Source organism: Chaetodon trifascialis, chromosome 16 (assembly GCF_039877785.1).
Source record: "Chaetodon trifascialis isolate fChaTrf1 chromosome 16, fChaTrf1.hap1, whole genome shotgun sequence".
In the NCBI taxonomy this organism is placed as follows: Eukaryota; Metazoa; Chordata; class Actinopteri; order Chaetodontiformes; family Chaetodontidae; genus Chaetodon; species Chaetodon trifascialis.
The window spans coordinates 10,631,354-10,656,214 of NC_092071.1; the positions used below are offsets into that span (position 1 = coordinate 10,631,354).

At 41.5% G+C, this 24,861-nt stretch overlaps 2 protein-coding genes across 2 annotated transcripts in view; one reads left to right on the top strand and one right to left on the bottom strand.

The window, feature by feature from the left end:
• Positions 1 to 20,344, top strand: part of caln2 (calneuron 2) — a 26,782-nt gene extending 6,438 nt beyond the window's left edge. The window contains exons 3-6 of the mRNA XM_070983577.1: positions 4,476 to 4,619; positions 7,301 to 7,413; positions 14,088 to 14,241; positions 17,051 to 20,344. Of these exons, the coding sequence (XP_070839678.1) occupies positions 4,476 to 4,619; positions 7,301 to 7,413; positions 14,088 to 14,241; positions 17,051 to 17,178 (539 nt within the window). The 3' untranslated portion in view covers positions 17,179 to 20,344. The remainder of the gene's footprint in view (positions 1 to 4,475; positions 4,620 to 7,300; positions 7,414 to 14,087; positions 14,242 to 17,050) is intronic.
• A 1,087-nt stretch (positions 20,345 to 21,431) lies between these two features.
• Positions 21,432 to 24,859, bottom strand: sdf2 (stromal cell-derived factor 2). The gene is made up of 3 exons (XM_070983066.1): positions 24,629 to 24,859; positions 23,762 to 23,958; positions 21,432 to 22,734 (listed from the first exon to the last, which is right to left on the bottom strand). Exons 1-3 carry the CDS (start codon positions 24,810 to 24,812, stop codon positions 22,435 to 22,437), a joined length of 681 nt encoding a protein of 226 aa, XP_070839167.1. The 5' UTR covers positions 24,813 to 24,859; the 3' UTR covers positions 21,432 to 22,434.
• Positions 24,860 to 24,861: the final 2 nt, after the last annotated feature.

Sequence of the window (24,861 nt, forward strand, 5' to 3'; positions counted from 1 at the left end):
GCCACTGGCACTCACAGACCCCTGTTTCGATCTCATAGATAGACTGTACAGCAGAAGACTGCACTTTCACAATCTCAATGTAAAAAACCCAAAAGTATATTATTTTGCATTCAGTGCACATGACTTTAGGGGTTTTTGGTTAGATTGCAATTAGATTCTTGAATGTATTTTTTTAAATCTATCCGTTGTGTTGTTTCCACATCTTTTATCAAAAATGTCTAAATATGACTACTTCAAAAAGAACTCATATTAGTGTTTTGTGATATAAGAATGTTATGATTAAAGGAAATTTGTGTTTTATTACAACCACCATGGTTCAGTTTTTTTAACTGGCCACAGGCAGGTATTAAACCCCCAGTGAATGTATTAGGAAGAGAAAACAAAGGTGGATTAATTCAAACTATTCATTGCAATGTACCCATCGCAGCATGCAGACTTCCTGGTTCCACTTTGACCTGCAGGAGTTGCCATAGCTGTGCACACTTGCAGTTTTCTTGTGCATAAGCATTAGCAATCATTAACATCATTACAGGTACATTTTTAGCATGACCTCCAAATAAAGGGATATTTAAAATGTAAAGATGACTGCTTGTTACGTATTAAGAGCAATTTTCCCAGAGCTCCTCAATTGCTTTGGTGAGTATGAATTCATTATCACTAATGGCCAGACCTAAGAATATAAAACCCAAGCACTAACAAACGGCCCTTTTCTTTCATATCATCTGAAACTGGCAGCAAGGAGTTTCACTTTCATGCAGTCTATTCAGCGTGTGCTCAGTGAGTGCCAGTTTTTATGCAATACAGACCACAAGCTGAGGGATCCTGAAGCACTCTGTATGTCATTACACGTGGGTCCTGATTTGAGGTGAGGCTGTGACGTAACCTCACATGAGTCGCTTATGACGAGCTGCAGAAAACAAAGATTTCTAGGCTGCAACGAGTGCATGTATTTCTGAACTGGGTTGCTTTGGTGGGAGAGAGCTACAGTAATCCCTCCACCGAGTGAAGACTGAGAGCACAAGAGTGTGTTTCTGAATGAAGCTGTTTGTTTGTATTTATACATGTGGCCTATTGTAGTTTGCTCGAATGAGCTTTGGTATGAAGTACTTTGTCTCATAAATCTTTTAATCCAATGTCCCTTGTGCACAACTTGACTCAACCCAGTTCACACAAACAGTTGCTTCAGTGCGCTGAAGCTGGTGCAGTGGCTGAAACGTCTCATCATCATTAGTCCGGTTGGCTTCTGTCTGTGTTGTGTTTGTCAAGGACAGCGAGAAGGGTAAAGTAGTTTGAACCAGTGTAGAGCTATTATATGAATTGAATCTAGACTCTTAGACTCCAGACATTATGATTAAGCATTATCTAGACCCTGTCAGCCACAGATCCAACGCAACCAATGGGATTTCTTGATGTGGACAAAATATCCGTGGTATTTGCTCCCAGCACTTGGAAAACTCCTAATCCCACTTCAGAGAGATGCTTAAGGTTCTTCTAAGGATCATCTGTTAGCGCAGATAGAAGGCTAGTTAATCACCCCTCTGTTGAATCGCCGCTATCCTTTTCTCTGCTTTTGAGGCGTTTCATCAATCACAGTGAGAACATGTACAGTCCTGGGGGGTTGACTTTGTAATGCACTGTCGCACACAGGCAGGGCTGCGCACTCACACGCAAACACACACGTATACAGACATCGCACAGTAATAGATCACGTACCAACTCATTCGTACCCTATTGAAAATGTACTCCTTACTGTTGAGCTGCATACAAATACATCTCACTTTGTTTTGGGAGGCCACACACTCGCCTGCATTTCCCATCCCTCGTCTCTGATTCTCACTTTATTTTGTGAGAGAGAAAGGGAGGCAGTGGCACGGTGCTCGAGTCTAGTTATCAGCCGTAGGGGATATTTACAGGCTCAGATGGGGGCTGCGACTGAACTTCGGCTCTCACGCAACTGACAGAGCAAAGACAGACATAGGAGGCAGATCTGAGACGGACTTATTACACAGAGGAAGGAAGGAGCAGCATGTCAGGACGAGAATATTAATGACACACAGCCTGAGAGAGACACAGAGAGATGAACTTCATGTAAAATTCATCGTTTAAGTTAGGAAAAGGATTAGTCTCGGGGAAATTGTGATTTAAATTCCATCGTGCGGCAGGCTATTACTCTTCTCAATTGTGTTTCTCCTGTAGAGATTTGCTCAAATGCCGAATGCCAGCTGAAATGACACCCTGTCTCACCCCTGAAGTGTGGAGATACACAGACAGAGTGCTCGCCTGTCAAAAGATGTTGAATGAGGACCTGCACAGTCTCTCCTGTCCCTGTTTTCTTTATCAGGTCGATAAATTCGACCACCTCTACCCCAGCCCAAAGCCTCGCCTCCTACCCCATCCACCCCCGCTGTGAGCGGAGTACCAACTGATTGACAAGTAATTAGCCAGAGATTGACCAGGGTATTTTGTAAGAAGGTCCTCAGAGGTTTGAGTAATTGTGCTGCATGAACAGATAGCTGTGTGCGTTTACTTACAATTTCAAGTTAGAAGGAAGCCTTTTATGTGGGAGGAGAGAGTCGGAAATGCTCTTGGCAATACTGGTGGTGATTGTGCTGTGTGGAGGGATTGGTACAGGCCCCTCGGGGTTTGTAAAATACAATAAATATATAAAGATGTAAGAGAGACAAGGAAGGAGAGTGAGGGGGAGGGAGAGGAAGGGAGGGTAGGAGATCACCCTCACCTTGATTTGCCTGAGAGAGAGGCTGCAGCACTTCCTGTTAATGGGAAAGCCTGTTATCAGCACCAGGGAAGCACCTTGCAGCACCATCTACCTGCTAAAACCTGTTAATCATTGATTTCATCTAATGGATTAGTCCTTCTCGCTGACACCATCTGATGGCTCACTGTTGTATTTTGGGATTTTACGAGGCTGACGACACAGTCATACACCGTCTGAGTCTTTAAGCAGTTTTTATGGTTTGTTCAACTCAGCAAGTCTGCAAAATCTAAAAAGCAAGTAGGTCACTTGTCATTTCCCTCCGAGTCGACACATTTTGTCAAGACAACGTTGTTATCATTAGAAATGAGCAATGCGATTGTGATCTGTGTCCTTGCTGGAGTTCAACGAGCTGTAAACACAACACCGTTGATATGTTGAACATGTTGGCAAACAGTTGCTTATTTACTCATCCAGCAGTTACGGAGCAACATTATCATTAATTTGCCAGGAATTCATTTGTAGTCAAGTTTCTGGCCACCTGATTGCTCTTTAGCTGTGTCTACGATGTTCACCAGCTAGTCGTTCATTTGAATGTCTGCTGTTTGGTGCTGAGCACGTAGAGTACAGTCAGTTTTTAGAGCTTTTTCAGATGAAAACAGTCTGGAAACACCGAAAACAGTAAAGTTGTGAGCTAGAAAACAAAAACAATGAGCTGAAACTCTGTACAGCTGAGAGAAACTGCAAAGTCAGGTGATAATTCTCTGAGTCTATCAATACAAGTGCCCCCTTCTGCATACAAGAAGTCATTTAATCCATATGAAAATACTGATTGCAACTGCTTAAGGGTAAAAGAATGATTGTGGTAATGATCAGATCAATGCTGAACGGAGGTAAGAGACGATGCAAACAGCGGACTCCAGTCTCACACGGTTTGATGACTTAACCGTCCACTATGACCTCCTCCCTGAGAGGTTTTGCAGCGCTGTGACAACATCACGCTATTTCTACCTTTGCTCCTGAGAGACAACAGTCATTATTCACACGACCACAGGATGTGAAGTGTAACACAAGCAGTGCGGAGAAGGGAATGGTAACAGACATGACGCAGGGACACAAAGATCAAACGCGCAGAATGTGAAGGAGACAATTTGAAAAAACAAATGACGTACACATTTTACAAAAAAAAAGCACAAAACCAAAATTACAAGTCAGAGTGATTGCACCTGCACAGTGAAAATGACAGCCACTTCTCAAATGTGGGTGAATAAATGGAAATTAATAAAATAAAGAAACTCACCTGTTCAGCATGCACACACACACACACACACACACACACACACACACACGCACACACACACACGCACAAGAAAGATTAGAGAAGCCTGAATATATATAAGAAAGAATAAAGATGAACCAATATTTAATATTTTCATCTGCTGTGATGAGCCTCTGACCTTTAAGACATATAGAAAACAAGGAGAAGGAAATAAATGACGAAGTGAAGGAGAGATGAAAGACTCATTCACATCTTACACCACACCTGCCAGCCTTGTCCCAAACCAAGCAGAAAGCCACAAATCAGCACCAACCATAATTCACACGTTTAACTTCACATAGAGAATAAAATGGATCCACCGCAATGTCAACAGAACTCTGCATAAAATACTGCTCGTCTGTAGAATTATTAATTAGATTGACATGAGATTGCAGTAAAGACCGACAGGAATGTACAGCGATGTGTTGTGTGTTTGTCGTGCAGAGATCCGTGAGGCGTTTCGTGTTTTGGATCGTGATGGGAATGGTTTCATCTCCAAACAGGAGCTGGGCATGGCCATGCGCTCCCTGGGTTACATGCCCAGCGAAGTGGAGCTGGCCATCATCATGCAGAGACTGGACATGGATGGTGAGGCACTACATAAGGACACACACTTGGGTGCATGCACAGAGTATGCTCGGACACATGCAAACAAACACACACCTCTCCAGTGAACCTCCTCGTAAAAGGACAAGTGTGTGGCTGTTTAACATATATTGCATGTGTATGATGTTTGTTTATTGCTGTTGTGTCTATATTTAAATAGGTTGTGTACAAGCTTGAAGAAGAATATTTTCCTTCCAGAGAAAGCAAGCCATGTGAATATTTTTAATGTGATGTAAATGAAAAACATTAATTGATACCAAAAAATGCAGAACCTAATGCCTCCTTCACTTGCTTGAGGCCAAATGGGATTTTGAATTGGGGGTTTCCTTCAAAATGTTCCTGCAAAACTGTCTCTAAACTGCCTCAATGGCAGCAGGTGGTCAATTGTCAAAAAGCGAATTCCCCCAGAGACAATAAAAAGAGAACCTGTCTGCTCCTGCTCCTTAAACTCCAGCCCTGCCTGTAAATTCACAGGGGTTTGCAATTACTCCTAAGCAGTCCCTGCATCACAAACAAGCCAGTCAATCTTTCAGCCGGTTCTTATCTGCCTGCTCTTGATTCAGCTCGCAGCTTGTGGTAAATATCAAAGGTCACAGCTAAAAGCTTTTTGCTTTTGCCTCCATGAGTAGTCCGACCGTCTGAGAGCAGCGCTGCCATTTGTTCTGAGGAGAAACAGCATCGCTCTTAAAATCCTCTACCTCTGACTTCTATCATCTCAATGTCGTCGCTCGGATGGCACTGAATGCGGTCACAGGCACAATGAGTTTAAGGATGCCAATTATTATCAGGTGTTAGACAACCTGCACAGCCCTTCAGATGATTAATTTGATTTCACTTCTAGTGCATTGGTCGATCAAAATGTGCCTGTTTGGAGCAGGCCGACTGATTGGAGTCTGGTACTGCTGCTTGCAGCTTTCTCGAGAACTGCTCACCCAAACAACTTCAGGCTGACACATAACGTGGTGGTGATGATGATGCCCAGGATACAATTAGAGATTGGTGTATCAAGCAAAAATATTGTTCAACTTCAGGGCAAACGTGAGATAATGAACTGACATCTGTCGTTGCTAACAGCTAGCTATTTGGGACCGGGCTATTTCCAGGAACAAAAGCCTTCATTCCAAAAGTTACGTCATTTATACTTGAAATGTTTGAGTTCAGCAAAAAAATAAAAAAGCAAAATGCAAACTTGCAAATTTTTGCTAGAATGTGATATTTCCCATCCGTTTTTCTTCATCTGTTCTTGAATGTTCTGTGGTGAGTGGCGGAGATTGTGATGTACCCAGCACTACCCAGTGTGTACTTCTGGTGGTAGTAATGCACTAATAATAGATAGGTCCTGTAGACCGCAAGAGCTCGCACTCAACACTGCACGTCCTTGGGCCCTTAGCAATACACCCAGCGAGTGTTCAGTTGATGGGATGAACGCTTGTGGAGAATATCGAAGGACATACAGACGGAGACTCCTTCCATTTTAATTTGATTAAATCCCTCCTTCAGATTCTTAATCCGCTGATCTCTGGCATTACCTTCTTATCCAGGTTTTAGGCAAAGTAGTCTTAAAATGTAATATTATGTTATGTTAATTTAAAGCTGCATTTTTGACAAACTGCAGTCAGGTTTCAGAACAGAGAGCTGATGCTGTTTGATACCAATAATATGCTGTATTACAAGGTAACACTTCATTTTAGAGACTGCATTTCTTAAGTATTTCCAAGACATTTCCTGGAAAAGACTGTGTAATTTGGCACTAATCTTAGTGGAGGGTGAATAAATTCCTTTACTGCAGATTAACTGCTCCATATATGTTAAATTGTATGCTTGCAACTTCCCCATTTTGCATGTTCAGCTGGCCTGCTGAGCACTCCTGGAATGAAATGCTCTCCAAATTACACAGCAATTAATTAGGATTCATTTATTGCAAGATACCAACTGAAGTTTGCCTCTATTTTCCCCGTAATTACCACCAAATTACATAGTTCTTTCTAGGAACATTCTTGGAAATTATTCAGAAATTACAGGCCCATTAAATAAAGTGTTATCCTGCTACCAATACTAACACAGCAGCACTGGGACTTGTGCAGACAGCTAATGCATCTGATATGCTACTTATTCTAATAAACAATAAACAGAGCATTAGACAACGCTGTAAACGCAATATTTGCAATATATAGTGTCATAAGTCGGTGATTTGGAGGTAACTCAGTAACTCTGTTTATAACAGAAGCTGTAGTGGAGATGTTCACTGAGTATTAATTCCACGGGACGCTGCCTGTTGATTGGTATCTCTAACAACATGCAGCCCAAGAATATATAATGCAAGCACAAGTTGTGTCCTTTGAATTCAAATTAGCGAAATGTTCCCTCAATTGCAACAAACAGTCCCACAATCAATCGCAGACAAACACGTGCACGCGCTCGCACAGGTGCACCTTCTTTGAAAGGTGAATTAGTGGTGATACATGGCTGTTTGTCATGGATGAGGGCACATCCATCTGTTGATCTGTCTCAGGGTGCTTTTCTTTGTTTCGGCAAGCAAGTAAACTTCAGCATAAAATGCATTATTTAGCTCCGGTCTGCCAGCCCTCCAGTGTGTGTATCTGATTTTCTATTGTCCCGGTCTGTCTCTCTGCCTTTCTGTGTGTGTGTGCGTGTGCCTGCAGGGGACGGCCAGGTGGACTTTGAGGAGTTCATGACAATACTGGGACCCAAACTGCTGTCGTCTGACAACAGAGAAGGATTCCTGGGCAACACCATTGACAACATCTTCTGGCAGGTGAGAGGCAAAGCCGGAGTCTGTTTCTCATCACTCACAATCCTCGTCATTTATCAGTTCCATCCTTTACGCCTCCTCTCGCTTACTCTCACTGTGTATTTCGGCAGTCATCCTTAAGCACAGCCCTAGTTTCTGCAGGTTCCCTGCACAGGCGCACACCTACTTAAAAAATACACACATGCACCAAAACACCCTCTCATACCCCCCCACCTGTGTCTCCTGTTCCCTGACAATAACAGAGCGTTTTTGTTTTTTTTTTCGCCTTGAAGGGAAAAGAGACCTGCTGAGAATTAAGTGTGTTTCTTTATGCGAGTATGTGTATGTTTTTGGGTTAAGGTGTGTGTGTGTGTTTATCATTCACACTATTGCAGGAGGTTATTACCATAATAAAGATTGCAGGGATGTGCCCCGGTATGTGGAAAGTCTGAGCTTGTGTGCTTTCAATGGTCCAAACTGGGCTCAGTGGTGATTAAGGCTGCAGCTCATCTACATGCTTTTGAACACGCTTCCTTTGTTTTGGAAAATTGTTCCGGACAGAAAATTTGCTGCTCTCAGAGTGTTTTTTTTGTGTGTGTGTTTGTTAGGTAAGACATGCGACAATTATGAAAAGTGCCTCATTTGTAGCGTGTGTGTGTATGTGTATGTGTGTGTTTGTGTGTTGAGTATGAGGACGGTTGGTTGAGCAGGGTGACAGCTCTCAGGAAGCTGTTCTCTGCTTTCCTTGAGTCAAATGAGAGGAGAAACATTTAGAGGGTGACTCACTGAATTGAGGAGGTGTGTGTCTGTTTCAGGTTACACACATTTACATAGACGCTCTTTATCCTAGATTTCACTTCAGTAAATATATATATTTTTAAAAACGACTATGCCATTCACACATCAGAAAACAAACTAAGTGAATGCAAAAAAAATGCTGATTTTAACATCAAGATAATTTCTTTCTAAATTGTGTGAAATGAAACACCTTTTATAAATGAGATGCATTGCATCTATGAAGGAGGATGGAGCAAGACGGGCTACAGAGTGCCAGCCAGCCAGCCAGCCAGGGAGAGATGAGAGAATAGAGAGGGGAGCTGGACAATGTGTGGGGATGGGGAGGGTGGTGGTGGTGGTGGCGGTGTGGGGGAATGCCCCACATAAAGACACAGGCATATAAAAGAAAACCACAAAGGAGGAGAGTGGAAGAAAATGAAAAGAAGAGGTACGACAGACTGTGATTCATGAAGGTCGCAGACGGTGTGCGTCTCAGGGGTGATTTCAAATGTTCTCCACCCACAAAGAGACACAAACCAAAAGAAAATAGGGAAAAATGGGAAAATGAGAGGAGAGAAGCAGGAGAGAGGGAGCGAGCAATGAAAGAAGAGAGGAAAAAATAAAAAATAGGAAGAGAGAGGAGGAGGGGGATGAAATGGTAGGAGGAAGTGTGTCTCTGAGGACTCTGAGAGCAGCATTTCGTGTGTGTCTGTTTATATTTCACAGAGCTCAGAGGGAGACAGGAAGACAGGGAGAGTCATTGTGTTGAAAAGAGAAAGATGGAAGAGAAGGAGGCACATCATGGTGGGCCATAATGACTCAGTTCAGTATGTTCAGATAATATCCTCGCACACTGAGATGTATAATGATTGACTTCATTGGGGACACTGGAGTTGCCAAGTTTTGTGTGTAATCACATTTTCATCTGCATATGCATTTGTGTGTGCGTGTGTCGAATACATTTTGCACGTCCTGCTGATTGATTCAATGTACTGCTGAAGAGGTCCCTGTTTTTCTGCTTATTTTCCACTGTAGCACGGCCGGAGTAAACCTCGGGGAGATTTAGATATCTGCTTTGAAATATCCTGACTCAAGTTACTCCGCATTTCTGCTGACAGTCAGTAAATTAGATTTGAAAAAGGAAGCACCTGCTCTTCCATTGCAAATTGAGCTACAGTACCTAAAGATAAAAACATTTTTTAAGCCAATATCATAGCAATGTTTATAGTCTCTAAAAAAATGTTTGTGCTGAGAGAGTGCAGGACGTAAGCCTGCAGAATCTCCTGTAGCTGAAAAATGCTGTTTTGCATTACACTTATTTGGAAGATGTTTTTGTCTTGGGGTTCTTGCTTAAAAACACTTGACATAACATACAGACAACAGATCAGTGATTCAGCCAACCCCACAATAAATACTCTACCTGCTCTGCTTCCTGAACGACTGCCACCACAAGGACCACCAAATCATGTGTAGCTTTCTTAAAGAGCCTCTGGAGTCTCTGTCGGCTGCCTGCCATCCTCACATGATGATAAAGCCTGAAGTTACTGCACCAGGCCAAGAAATAGTCCTGTTTGCACTCTTTATGCTAAGCTAAGCTAATCATCTCATGGTTCCAGCTTCATATTGAATGGACAGACATGAAAGAAGCATTGATCTTCTCATCTGACTCTCATTTCAAGCACTTGAACAACTGACATCCCTCCAGGCAGCCAATGAGAAAATCAAAAGGTAGACTCCTTATTTGCTGAAGTTGTACAATCCAGTCTCCTTATTTGTGTCAAATGTTACATTAGAAATATTAATTCAAGGTTTTATTAAGTTTTAATCAAAATTTCCCACCATTAACTTGTAGTTTTAAAGCACGACCATCTACAGTATCAGCATTTCTGTCAGTAAAAACAGAGACTGAAAAGAAGGCAGAACAAAACAGTCGAGCAGTGACGGGCTCATCACTGTCATCTGCATCTGTTGAGACAGTCTGCAATGTTCATACTGATGACCACGAGAGCCAAATGTGCGGTAATTTAAAACATGGTGTGTCTCTGTTACATAATAACTGCCATTTGGTGGATTTGTAAAATGTAGTACTAGAAGTGCAATTATTTTAGCACTGTCTAAAAAGTGAGCGGGGCAGGGCCTCTTCAGTTTCAGCTGCTCAGCTGTTGAACATTTTCCTTCAGATTGACAAAATCTGTTGATATTTTTAGGCATCTCATTACATCACATACAACTGTGACTGATTCTGTTTCTGTGGATCTAATTTATCTATTATTCATTTGTGGTTGGCTGTTGCCTCTGCTGTCCTTGTTAAAAATAACTTCTCCCACCTGCAGGTTTCTACTACCATGTGTCCTCTGAGTGTGTGTGTCTGTATTTGTGTGCATCTGTGTGTGTACTTTTTCCTTTTGGTTAAAGCACTTTGGTGCAGACGTGGTTTGCTTGAGAAACGCCGAAACTTCACTTGAACTTGAAGGTGCAAACTAATCCTGACAGCACTGCTGTTAGGCAGAAAAATGGGAGAGAAGGAGTACAGGAAAAAAGAAACAATACTTTCAGGCCGTCACTCTGGGTGACTTCTTAGAGAAGGGTCAGAAGACAAAGCAGGTGGACGACTGACGAAACAAGCCTTTTCTGTGCGAGGGCAGGCAGGATTAGACGGGAGGGACGGCGTGTAAGCACCTGTTCATCTGATTGATGTGTCCTGGCTCTGTCAGTATGTCACCGGTCACTGCTCATGATCCCCTGCTGTTTTCCTGTCACACGCACACTCACAGGCACACAAATACACACACATCACATATTTGAGTTCATTCAGTGGAAGACAAAATGCTCTGACAGCCAAACTCTCGAGCCTTTGCATCCTCTGTTCATCACTGTGTGTGTGTGTGTGTCTGTGTGTGGATGTGGATGTCCTTCAGAGACCGGGCGGAGGGAGAAATCACTCTGCTGGTTGGTAACAGGTAGCGGCCCCACTGTGGCTTTTCCTCCCTCAGACAGACAGACAGGAACATTGCACATTCTCCCTGCTCCTGCTCTGAGCTGTCATGTTGTCTGTCCTGCGGCTGCAGTCCAAAGAGTTGTTCCTTCGTTTCCAAGCATCCATTCAAGGCAGAGACAGCTTTTGCAAGGGGGAGAGCAGAAATCAGGCAGCTCACCTCCAAATGCTGCTGCCACTCCCTGTTTCTCTGCTCTGGAGTGTCACACAAGGTTGCATGAGTCAGAGTTAAAGGTCCAATCTGTGCTTTTGTTTGAGAAATTGGACATCACATATGTGATAGAAGAATTTTAAATAAAAAAGAATCATCATTATTGAAAGTGTGGGTCCATGTTGTCCATGTTTCGAACATCTGTCAGTCAAACTGGGAGTGACACCAGCTTCTAACCCTTATATTTTAGTGGATAAATGGCACTTTTGTTTACATTTGGCTTTGGCTCCTCAACTCTCTCAGGCTAAGGTGTTTGCAACTGTAATTTTGAATCTTGTTTGTTTGGCCCTTCTTTGTCACGTTTGCTTGTTTGCTATTTAAAGAAGCCACAGAGTGGGAAAAGCTCTCTTTGACAGAAAAGAAAAATAGTTTGACCTAAGTTTGCCAACCACCTGCATGTGTTTGTGTGCTTTTGTGTGTGAGAGAGAGATAGAAGACCAGATATGAGCAATTTAATGAGTGTGTTTGTATGTGTGTTTGAAATTATTCTCTTTATTGCAATGACCCAGGTTTGCTATTAATGTTGTAAAGTGTTGCTGTTCATGTGAATGTGTGTGCCTGTGTGTGTATGAATCCACATGCATGTTTCCATAATTGCGGTGTAAATCACCCGAGAAAGCAACATGAATGGTTAGATTGCATTTGCAGAGCGTCTTGCAGAGGCACGCATGGAAAATTTCTACATAACCAACTGAAAGGTTTAACATATACATAAAATGTGTGTTTCGCATGACTGTATGTGTTTCTTTTCACGTGTATGTATGTATGGTGGTAAATGACATCACGCCCCTGAATTGCTGCTTTGATACCTTCGTTACGTTCCACTGATTTCTTTGTTGCAGTGTTGTAATCTGATGTTACAGAGAACAGCAACACAGTAAACAGAGCAGGGTATAATGTAACATCTAATTTAACTAAGTCTAAACACAAGCACTTAAGAGCCTCAATGAAACAAGGCAAAATTAGGTCCAAAACCGGTATATGTCGTTAAATGAATAGTCAGACATTTTCAAATATAGACTTATTAGATTTCTTGCTGAGAGTTAAATGAAAATATTCAACTTTCAGATCTGTCAGTTAAGTATGTAGCTACAGGCTAGCTTAGCTTAGCTTAGCATAAAATAGGGAAGCACCTTGGCTCTTCCAAAGGTTAAAAATATTCTGCCTACCAGCACCTTTAAAACTCACTAATTAAAATGTTGTCCTATTTCAATATATAAAAACAATATCTGGTAGTTAAACCAGCTGCTATGTGCTGGACTATTTCTTGGCTGGGAGCAGCGACCTGCTGGAGTTAAGTCTAGTTGCCTGGCAACCACATGGTGACAACAAGAGTCCAGGAAGTCCCGCCAAGAAATACTCGAACATGTGACCTCTGAAAAAAAAGCACGAATGTATTCTTTTTCACTTTTTCACTTTTGTTTTGTATTAAACAAACACAATGTCATGTATTAATTCATAACCTTTAGTGGTGCTGGTAGGCACTACTTTCCCCTGATTGTATGCTAAGCTAAGCGAAGAGACTATCATTTTATATTTAACGGACATACAGTATATGCAAGTGGTCTTTTAATGCCAGTCAGCAGGAAAGCGAGGAAGCATGTCTCCTAAAATCAAACTATTCCTTTAAAGATTCAGTAAACTACAAACCTGAGCAGGCATTCAGTGCCAGGTTTCCATAGCCTGAATGATGATCACATGAGGTTCAATACCCAGTTCTGCTAGTAGTACAGTTTCTAGTTTCTCATCAGCTAGTTTTCCTTTGGCAAACCAGATGTGTTGCTTTACCTAAGCTGGTTGAGCATGAGAGATGCTGTTTGTATTGGTTTACATGCATTGTTGTAAAGCAGGAGGACTGCCATTCCCTAGTTGAAATGAGCATCCCCTCTTCACCATCACAGCTCTTTCAAGTCCATACCTCCACTGTCAGTCAGCTCTGGTTTCTCCATCAGTGTCCCCCTGTGCTTCTTTCATTCATTCATTCATTCAGTTTTCACTGACCTCTGACTGTTTTCTCATCTCATCTTTCTCTCGGTCAACCCCCTATTTTCTTCCTCTTCACATTTCCTGCCTCAGTATGTCCATCTGTTGTGCTAAACCAAGCTGTCAGTGAAGGAAATAATCTAGACATAGATCCTGCGGGTTTGAGGACAGTGTGTCTGTGTGTGTGTGCCTATGGATTATAGGAGGGATCTGCTGGGGGACAGGATGCATGTGATGGTGATGGAAGGGCAAACAGGGAATAGGAGAGAGGCTAAGATTCAGACTTCCAGTGACTGATTGGCCAAAGCCTCATAAATCATTTAAAACACAAACTTGCACACACAACTGAGAATACAACGACCTGCAAGGAACTAACTGTGCTGGTATTTCCATTTTAATTGATACATCCATAAACCAATTGTGCTTGCATATATTTATCCACCTATATCAATGCACACGTACAGGTTTGCATACTGATTCAGGCACCCAAAAATAGCACCAGTGATGCACAGGCACACATGCTGCCATTACATTACAACTGACACCTCTCCTACTTACGTACTGTACCTGTACACAACACATTTAGGAAATAAAACACAAATTCTTACATGCCATAATTTCTTGCAGCTTGTAAATTTCACACCTTATTTTTCTCTTCTATATTTATCTGTCCTCAAAAAGCCAGTTTGTGGATGACTGTGTCTCTGCAATGATGGTTGTGTGCCCCTGCAGTTTGACATGCAGCAGCTGTCTCTGGATGAGTTGAAGCAGGTGCTGTTCCACGCCTTCCGGGACCACCTGACAATGAAGGACATAGAGAACATCATCATCACCGAGGAAGAGAGCCTCAATGAAACCTCAGGGAACTGCCCTGAGTATGAGGGAGGTGAGGAGGCTGTTCTTTGCTGGTATAAATACCTCTACTTATAAAAAGTAATTTTGCACTGTAATGCAGATGATATTTCATCCAGTGATTTGACAATGAGCTAATTAACTTATGACCAAAACATATTTATTCAAGTAACTAGTGAGCTTTAGAGCCTGTATTTGAAGGTTAGCTCTTTGCCCATTTCTTTAGTCTTTATGTTAAGCTAAGATGATTGCCTCCTGGCTCTAGCTCAATACTTAAGGGAGAGATTTAAAAGTGGTATCGATCTTCTCATCTAACTCTCAGAAATAAGCCTATTTCCCAAAAAACTACTTCATTATGGTTTAACTGTGGACAAACAAAGACAAATTCACAAACATATTGCTGCATCCAGACACACACATTTTGACATGATTGGATGGTCTGTATTATAAAATCCCACTTGATTGAAGTACAAGTCTGCACCATTAACTTAATCTACCGGAACAATGGAATAAGATAGGAGATGTGGCTGAAGCAGAGGGAAATAGAGCAGGAAAACACTGAGATGTGTGAAGGCAAGAGGAAAGGTTAAGAAAAGCGAGATTGCACAGAGGCTGGAGAAAAGTTCCTCTGAAGTCTTTCTTCAGCTAGAATAAAGTGGAAAAGACAATGTGTATAGTTGAGGGTGACTGAAAACAACGCTTTTAAACACACACACGCTGAATGATTTTCTAACTCTTGCTTGGCAAAATTCAAGGTAAAATTTCTAATTTGCCGCAACATGAATATCCACACAGCTGGTGATCCTGAGAGAAAGATCAAGAATACTGAGGCATATTCAAGAAAACAGATAAAAATCTATTAATCTGAGGAAAAGCATGCATTTCTTTGAGTTTCAAAGCCTGGAATGAGGAACGGGTTGCTACAAGTGAAACACAGTAGGCATTTTTCTTGAGACATAAGATGTAAGAAGTTAAATTGCTTCGGGACAAGAGGGAAACAAAAACTTGTGAAACATCCACAAGTCAGACTAGGACAAAGGTAAAGGCAGATCAAACGTACCAGAAAACTGGGAGAAAGTCTTAATGAATCCATTGGGTACTGGCCCGCAGTCTCAGGGAGTCCTAAAAAGAGACAGCCGGGAGGAACTGTAGAAACTTAGCGGCGAAGGGACAGTGAAGGAGGAGATAAGAGGCTAAGGAAGGGATCAGGGAACTGCTGGCTTGGCACTCTCTCTCACAAAGTTTCTGGTGTTGAGGGAAGGGTGTGACGTGAAGTCAGGGTGAGAAAAAAGAACAGTGGAAAGATGTTGAAAAAGGAGAAGTAGGCATGGGAGGGATAAAGAAGAACAGCTGTGTGGCTCCCCACATTTAACCTTCTTCCCACATCCTCAACTTCCCTCTTTCATGCCTGCTTCCTTCCCATCTTCTTTCTGCCCAGTGGGACTTCAGCCCCTTTTACAGTCCCCCTTAGATCCACGACTCAGAGTTCTGACTTGATTTATTGATGCGGCATGTGATTCTTACAAACTGAGACAAGGGGGCTGACAGACAGGAAACTTTTGGTTGTTGCTCTTGCTGCAAGGCCTGTTGGAGGACACATCCATCTCTTCTCCTCTCCCGCTCTCATTCTCCAGAGATTAAGTCTTTTGGGGGGGGAGGCCTTTAAGCCCACACAGATAGGTATCAGAACAAAAGTTCCACCTCACTTTTATTGTCTTTGTTGTTGCTGCAGCATAGAGTGTCAGAACCAGTTTGTGCCTCTCATGTATTCATCATTTTTACATTGGAGACACTTCCACTGATGATCTGGGTCACAGAGAAAAGCTGCGAAACATGGAAACTAGAAATGTTAGCTGCTGTTTCACATGTATTTGTTTTGGGTCAAAGAATGGAGGTGCACCTTGAGAAACAGGTTAAATTGCATTCGCAATTCATGAATCAGATTTTTTAATGCATATTACTGCTTTCATGCATAGTATCACTCTGCATTTGTACATATCATATTGACACAACAGAAGAGACTTTAACGATTATGCAAATGTATCTTAGGTTTATTAATCATTCTGCAGGGTTTTCCTTTTAGCTTCTTTCAAAGGAGCACAAGTTCATTCTTCTGCTGACTCCTGTTTAATGTTGCATCTTTACCTGAAATGTTTTTTTAATTCATGCAAAGCTGAATTGTTTTGTTTATAGAATGTTGTTTGAATGTGAAGTTTTATTTGATTACTTAAAGCTACATTTCAACAATTTGGGAATAAAAGTTCAATTTTTTTTGCTGACAGATGAGAAGATTGATACGACTGTTATACTTGGCTTATGCTGGCTGGTGGTTAGCTTAACTTAGCTTAGCACAAAGACTGGAATTGGGAAAACAGCTAGCTCAGCTCTGTCCAAAGAATCTGCCTATCAGCATGTTTAAAGTTCACTAATTAGCATGTTATATCTGTCTTTATCTTTGTTTAATCCTAATAAAAGCTGCAGTGTAAAAACTAGGCTACTGGTTTTACTGGGGTTATCTGTTGGTTAAGTAAGATATAATTTACTTTATGCAAAGTTAAGCTAATTGTTTCTTGCCTCTAGGTCCATATTTAACATACAAATATGAGAGTGGTATCGATCTTCTTCTCTAAGTCTCCACAAGACAGCAAATAAGTGTATTTCCCAAAGCTTTAAAGTATTCCCTTCAAGTTAAATTATTATATTTAAACTAATAAAGTAATGAGTTAATTGACTAATAACCATCACATGCGAGGCACAAACATGAGTTACATGTAGAAACTGTCGTGTTAACAGAAATATGCTGCAGTTTCTCATTTCTTTTCTCCTGTCTTTCATTCTCTCAGTCCATCCCAAGAAGAAGAATCGCCAGACGTGCGTCAGGAAAAGCCTGATCTGCGCCTTCGCCATGGCTTTCATCATCAGTGTCATGCTCATCGCAGCCAATCAGATGCTGCGGAACGGCATGGAGTAACCAATTGCACTGTGAGCATGGGAAGTGGACAGAACAGCCATGACCTCACATCTTGTCTTTGCAGCCAAAGCTGGACCAGCCACAACCCAAGCACTTCTCTAAACAATCAGTTGAGTTTTTTTATTTAATTTTAATTTTTTTTTTTCAAGTTTAATTTGAACTTACCTTGCAGAAGCAGACAATGTGAGTGAAACGAATAAAGATATGATTGCTTTGCATTGAAGATGTCACCATGTAGAGTTACTGAACTGGAAAATAATTATGTTTTTATATAAATCGTGAAAATAAACAGTGAGTTTTACTTTGTCGTCTTCAAGACCAAGACCACCCTTTAAACTTGATTTTCTAATTACCGAAAGTGTTTATCAGGTGCTTTGAGCCATTCCTAATTTTAAAAGCAAACGGTGGTTCTTATAGACAACTGCGTATTTACCCTAGAGAGGCAGCGCTGAATGAATGAACCGAGTGAATGTGGGCACAGTATTTAATTGCATAGGAAATCCGTCACATCTCATAAACTCATGTATAAACATCACGCTTTTTGTGACACATCAACAGCTCAGTCCACCATTGTTGGGACACATGAAGTCTTTATGTGTATACAAGGAGCACAACTCAATACTCAGAGAGGGACCACGTGAGAATCATTGCTGTCCCACTGTATCTAATCCTTACTCCTAATGCGATCAATTGATTGACTGATTTGTGTGGGTGTGTAAAAGACTGTCCACACACATAGTGTAAGCTCAGGCTGCCTGAGAGGTGTATAAAGGTAAGAATGAAGAGGCATCAAATCAAATGCCAGTGGAGCTATGGTTCACAATAAGACCAGGATGAGATATGTTACGACATTTTTAGTTATGTGTTGGTAGTAAATTGTTTCACCTCAGCATCTCATTGTAATACTGCCCTAGTGTGGTAAATACAAACCACACAAAAGCATGCCAGTATATACACACTGCCATACCAAACATTGCTCTGTGGAGTTCATTGTATATATAGAACTACTTAGCTTATGTAATGTCTTATTCTTCTCAATGGCAGAATGTATGAAGGATAGAAACTAGTGAGATAAATCAGGGATATAGTGCTATAGAGCTGCGATATACTGCTGGTACAGTTGTTTTCTTGGAAAAGGTTGCAGTCTAGTGGCTGAAAAGAGAACTGCAGCGTAACGCTTGAACAGCCATGTTTACAAGGTGTTCAGAATTGAAGGATCACGCCACTGAATTTGGGCTTTGACATGTGTTGTGTTAGTGTCACAGGCACTGTTTGATCTGTACTGGAGCAGTTTTTTTTTTTTTCCACAACCCAAACTGTGTTGTTGCACAAGTGTACAGCTCAGGGTTGGATGACAGTCTGAAGGCGACTACTGCTGTTCCTGTGGTCGTTTCTGGGGTCATAGCTATGTTTTATGGTTTGGACCTGATGGCACTCCACTTTTATAAAGCTTGCTGGGATGAAAAAGTTTCGCAAAGACCTTGGAGGAGTTTGCAGTCATGCTCCTCTTATTTTATAATGGAGGTTGAACATCCCAGTGACACCACAAATTAAATTGGAGGATGGAAAAGTTTTTTGTTTTTGTTTTTTAATATGGGTGTAAGGCTGGGCGATAGACAAGTTATTGTTTGTCTTCCGTCAGTTGGATCTTATCGTAATTACATGTTCATATTCTGTTTTGTTTTCCAGAATGCTGTCCAAAGGACAAAGATTACCTGAGATTCATTTTTGTTTAATACACTGAAAGAGTCGGTAGAACACAGTTCATTATAGTGAGCATCATTTCTATTATTTTATAAGTGATTATTTTCTGCTATTAATACATATCATAAAAAAAAATATTTTCATTAATGTGACAATTATTCCCACCACATTGTCTGGCTCTATGTAAATGCCATCTTTGAAACTGGAAACTTGCTGACTGCAACATTATATGCCATAACAGCAGCATATGTGGATTCCTAAATTGCATGGTGCCCGCTCGGACATCATTGGATTGGAGGGTGGTTCGTTCCCATAATTCTTTGGAGCGACTATTTGTTCTCTTGTCTTTTGCAGGGGTGGATGAAACAAAATGAGATATTTCAATCAAACTAATGTACAACCATGTGAGTTTATATGCTGTCTGGGTCAGAGGAAATATGAAGGGGAGAGGGCTTTCTTTTAAAACGACACATAGCTTTGTAAGATCAACTATCACAGCAAAAATGTATTATACTGTAAATCAGTATGCATGTTGTTGTTTAGATTTTCATGTCTTTGGAAGACAGGGAAATCCATTTAATCTTTCTCTGTGGTGGCACAGCCTTGGTTTAAATGTAGGTATGTATGTACTACTGTCACATATTTGACTTTCCAGTTTATACTGTAATAGCCATTTTTTCTAGTTTCTACCAGCTATTAATCAAATCAGAGTGCAGGAGAGGGCATTTTCATAAATATGCAAATACAAGGTCACGTCATCATCATCAGCATCATCATCATCATCATCTCTGTTTCACTTCATCTTGGGTAGAGTCTGTAGGTCTCCCTGTGGATGGTTAAAATTAGCATTGAATACGATATATTGTGTGTTTTAGTCACTCACTGCCTCATAGTCCTGTATAAACTGCTGTATAATGTATGCTACAGTTATCCTCGTAAGTCAGTTTTATGTCTTTGATATTCTCTGCACATTTGACATTTGACCAATGGACCATGTTTTCACCTTTTGTCTATTCACGTCATGGTCCTTTTGAAACCAGCATAGACCACTTTATCTTAACAATTCTCTAATAATTGTGCCATTCAGACATCCTTGCATGGCTATGTGAGGGAAACTCGTTTGAAAGACCTTTTATCAACACTTTTGAAGTTTACATTGTTATACTGTACATCTGTAACAGGACGCGGTCAGTTCATGATTTTCATGTTTTTGAAAGTTACTTTTGAGATTTGTTTTTACCAAAACATGTTTTTACCTTGTAGATTGTACAGAGATAAAAACTAAACACAGATATGTAATACAAACCTTGGCATGCTGCTTAGAAAAGGAAACAGCAATAGTCACCAACTGAATGGATATTTAAAAATGCAAATAACAAGTTTAATCTGTTTAATCTAAAAAAATATATATATATATCCATATATGTTTATGCAATAAAACCTTGTTTTGATAGAAATATAAGGCATCTGTGTTTACTTGTGAAAGACATTTGTGCCTTGGCTCAAAACAACATGGACAATAATGACAAAACAGTGCTACCCAGAAACATCAAAAGGTAAAACATTATTAATCAAGGCGTCTAAATTACACATAACTTTTGGCTCAAGATAAGCTGTTGAGCAGAAATATTCTCACTGTAAATAGCTGCAAAACTCAGAATTAGGTAGGCTTGTTGCTTTACTTGTCACTTGTTATGATCCTTGCAGTGTCAGTGTAAATATCAGTCCTATAAATAGCAGGACAACACAGCGTGGTTTTCACCGCTGCAGTTTCCTCATACAGGCACCAGAGTGTCCATAAAGGAGTTGTGATTCAGAGGAGCAGCCTCTTCAAGTGCAGAAAGCTCTGACCTTCACACAACAAACACAGGTCATGCAGCGCTTCAAACATAGCCGCCTTGAGTGGACTAACCTTGGCAGGTGTGACAGACAAAGGTTAACCTTCCACTACTGAGCTCTGCGTCTTAAAAACTGTTTTTAGCCTGATGCAGTTCGTCATGGCTGGAGGTGAATTTGCACGTTTGTCAACTTGTGTCAGAGAGGAGTTTCCTGCGGAGCGGCGCTGGCGACAGCACTCACTGTAAATCATGATCATTAGGGAGCATAGGTCAAATTCAAGTGAGAAACAGCCTCATAGCAGCTGCACCCAAACACCATTAACCACCAGATAATGAACCAAAACATGCCATTAAGTGGACAAACAAGGCATTAGTGTAATGGTCCAGGCAGACGCTAACAGCTTGTCTTACTTGCAGCTCCTTTAGTCTGCTTTCATCTTTGTGGGTGAAATTAAGGGGTTGGACTTTGTAAGGTCATTCCAACTTGTTCAACTGCTGCATGAATGATCAAGGGACACATGTGTAAAAACCTGTGCTGCAGCGCACTCTTGTTTAGCTTTTATTTCATAATTCATGTTGGTAAATTATGAATGCAGCTTCAGGGGAACCATTGATTGACATTAGTGATTCATTCCAAGTGATCATGCAGGAAGGACCACATGTGAAAACAGCCCAAGAAAGTCCAATAAAGAAGTCACACTTATAGTGGTATGCATAAAAAAACACTTTAATATGAGGTATTCAATGCATGTTTGTTGCTCATATGAACCTCTGGAACAAAGAGTTGATCTAACGCATACGCATGCACAGACAGCATGAATGTAAAACACTGTGCTTTCTCCCAGCACCAAACAATGACAATAAACAGTATCCAGTTCAATGATATACATAAAAAAAACACACCTCCAGAGACAAAACTCTTATGCTCTCACGTCAGTTAGTGTGGGATACTTTATGTGCAACCTGAATCTAACTAAAAGGGGGAGGGGGTACTTTACCAGAGTAACACTGCTCATCCATTTGAGTAGAATATGACTACAATATGGCTTACAAATACCATAAAAAGACAATAAAATCCTTGTTTCCAAAGGTTTAAAAGGCTCCACAATGTAAACACCTACAACTTCTTAAAAAATGATAAAGGCACAAATGTAACAATGTTTTTCTTTTTTCAGCCCAAGACAACACAAAACTCACTTAATGATTTAAATGCACTAATCTGCAAACCTGCACTGCCCTCTGCATTGTAGCGTGACTGCTGATGGCAGTTATTTAATAATAAATAACAGCTGAGAGGAACACCTCTACTTGGATGTAAGTATCACAAACTGAAATATAGATTAGTTTTTATACCATAAAACAGCATTTTTAAAACATTTATGTCTCCTTGCACCTGTTAAGGCAAACTATAATGTGGTTCAAATACTGTTAGCTGTCCGAGTGTAGCTGCTGGATCTTTGTGGATTCAAGTAGCGTTTCCTACAACACAATGAAAGTGAGAGAGGTTGGTAAGAAGAAGTCATTGTACCCTGATTCATGACAGGCTTTGGCACAGTCTCCTCACAAGAGGATGGAAACGTTAGTGTGAGAGAAAAATTATCTAGAGAAGGGGAGAGCTGCTGGTGCAGGTGTGATTAGGGAAGGGGGTAGGACTACAGTGGTGGGCAGAGAGAAAAAAACAGGAAGTGACTGAGGCGGAAAAGAAAAGTCAAGGTCAGAACTCTGTGTGTGGGTGGCTGTAGTCTCGGCTGCCTGCCGGGCTCTCACTGGGCTTCATGAAGATGCCCTCCATGGCCTTCCACAGGCTGTGCTGGCTGGGGCTCGACATGGCGTGAACTTCCCTCTGACCGTGGATCGGCCGTCCATACTGCTCCCCCGTCACTGACAGCAGCGCATCAGTGGCCTTGTGGCGGAAGCGGACCGCCTCCTCGCGCTTCCACACAGATCCCCCACACTCAACTGTCCACTCATCCAGGTGGTCGCCTTCCCCTTCGTCGCCAAACGCACTCACCTCCTGTGGACAAGTGAGACAGGGATTAGAAGACAAGGACCAGAGGGAAGGATGAGGTACCTTACAATCCCTTAACTTTGCAGACATGAATACCACTTAAATTTCTGTACAAACAAGAAGAATTTTCACAGATTTGATTATTTACCAGGCTCCCAGCACAGTAAACATTATGACATGCTTGGTTTTGTCAAACACTCTCTGGCTTCTTGTTTCTTCATCATGTGATGTACACCCTTGAGTCTCCAGTGAAGGGTGTTGCCACTGATATATCTGACAGGCTACAGTGCATATTACATTATCATTGTGGGTCATGTGCATAAATCTTGGATTGTGATATGTATAATTTTGCATTGCCACAGTGATGAAAGCCTTGATTTGGCACACGTTCTGGAAACCAGACAGAGAAACTGCTCACAAGTCAAATAAACCAGACTGGAATATCTATTTTTGTCAAGGAACATCAACACATAAATGCAAAAATCCTGTAAATCCAAAAGCTCTGTAAAGCAGACCTGTTCCTTGATTTACACGACACAGTCTACAAACCAGGGACGCTAAAGGAATAGCTGCCTTGGTATAAACGGTGTGCCAAAATGTCAGACACTTTCTATCATCTCACGGTACACATCGTCCAACCATATAGCACTTTGTATAGACACTGTGTTCACACTTAGTCGAGAATAGAAAGGTTTTTGCTGACCTGAGGCTGTTTTCCCACAGAGTTTGTTAGTTTCCTGAAGTGTAAAAGCTGCTGTCACCTCAGGTCCAGCTCAAAATGCTGGTCTCGGTTTCACTGTGTGTGAAAGCCAACCTCTTGGTACTTTCCATCTCTGACTACGTTTAATAATGTTACTACAGTGAATCTCTCTGTGGCTTTAACTTGGCACGGCGGTGGTGAATTATCGGAAATGTCAAAACCATCGTTTAGACATTAATATCCTTTCTCAGTCTCTTCAGGGAGCAGCGTGGATGATCCCTCACGTCACGCCAAACCTTTCCTCCTTCCCCATGTACTCCTCACACCACCCACCTGGTTCGAGGACAGCGGGGAGGTGAAGTAGTGGCTGTGCAGGTTACGGCCTGTGTTGACATGTGTGAGCCGGATCGTCTGGCTGCACTTGACCGGGGTACCCCGATGGCACAGGGCGTCACTTGTCCCTCGAACGCTCCAGTAGCTGTTACTGTCTTCCACTGCGGTGACCCCTGTTACAGACTGCTGCCCGCTACCTGTCTCACGCACACACACACACACACACACACACACACACACACACACACACACACACACACACACACACACACACACACATACAGTGAGCAGTCTTATACACACGCTTATTACAGGGTTAAACTATTGAGTGTTTGACTTTGAACCCAAGGACTCATGATGGCAAACCAACAGCTCACATGGTTAACTTTAAAGGCTAGAGACATGCAACATATCCATAACACAGCCCCCCACTATCAGTAGAGGAAATGTTGTAGACTTGTACTTGCATACGTTTAATACCATGCTGGTATTTGTCTGATACCCTGATTAAACGGAAAATGACGAGCTTTTCTGTGGAAAACTCAAGCATTAATGTTTTTCACATGCTGTTTTCATTTTTCGCCACCTGGATATGTACTTGCTTTGGAAATATCACCTAAAATAGATGACATGTCCCATCTCTTTGATGCGTGCCACTGTTTGATTGCACACATGATGGAGCCAACATGGATTTTAAATGTCACACACTGTTAAACTTTGTACAAAGAAATCACTCATTTCCAGCTTTTCACCCAACAGTAGCTTCAGCTACAGAGATGGGTGTCGGTAGGTGAAGTCAGTGTTCGCGAAAAACACGATATAACTGTTTGTTAATGCGTAATAATCGTTTAATGAGAGGAAACTCACCAGAACCGTAGCGTACGTCGTGCGAGTGTAGTCTTACATTGTGCTTTATATTTAACAACTTAATGACTGATCCGCATGTCACAAAACTCAGTTCGGTACCGAGTGACAGCCCAAATATGCAGGCTAACAGTAATAAAAGCGCTGGTAAACAGTGTGGAAGTACAGCACAGTTTAAGTTACCCATTCCTCCTAACACCTATTCACCCACTGGTACCTCTGACGGATTTGTAGTA

Coding starts and splice junctions, on each gene's coding strand:
- sdf2 (XM_070983066.1), bottom strand. CDS start 24,812: ATGGGTAACTTAAACTGTGCTGTACTTCCACACTGTTTACCAGCGCTT. Junction 23,959..24,628: donor CGACGTACGCTACGGTTCTG/GTGAGTTTCCTC, acceptor TGCGTGAGACAG/GTAGCGGGCAGCAGTCTGTA. Junction 22,735..23,761: donor CCCCGCTGTCCTCGAACCAG/GTGGGTGGTGTG, acceptor ACTTGTCCACAG/GAGGTGAGTGCGTTTGGCGA.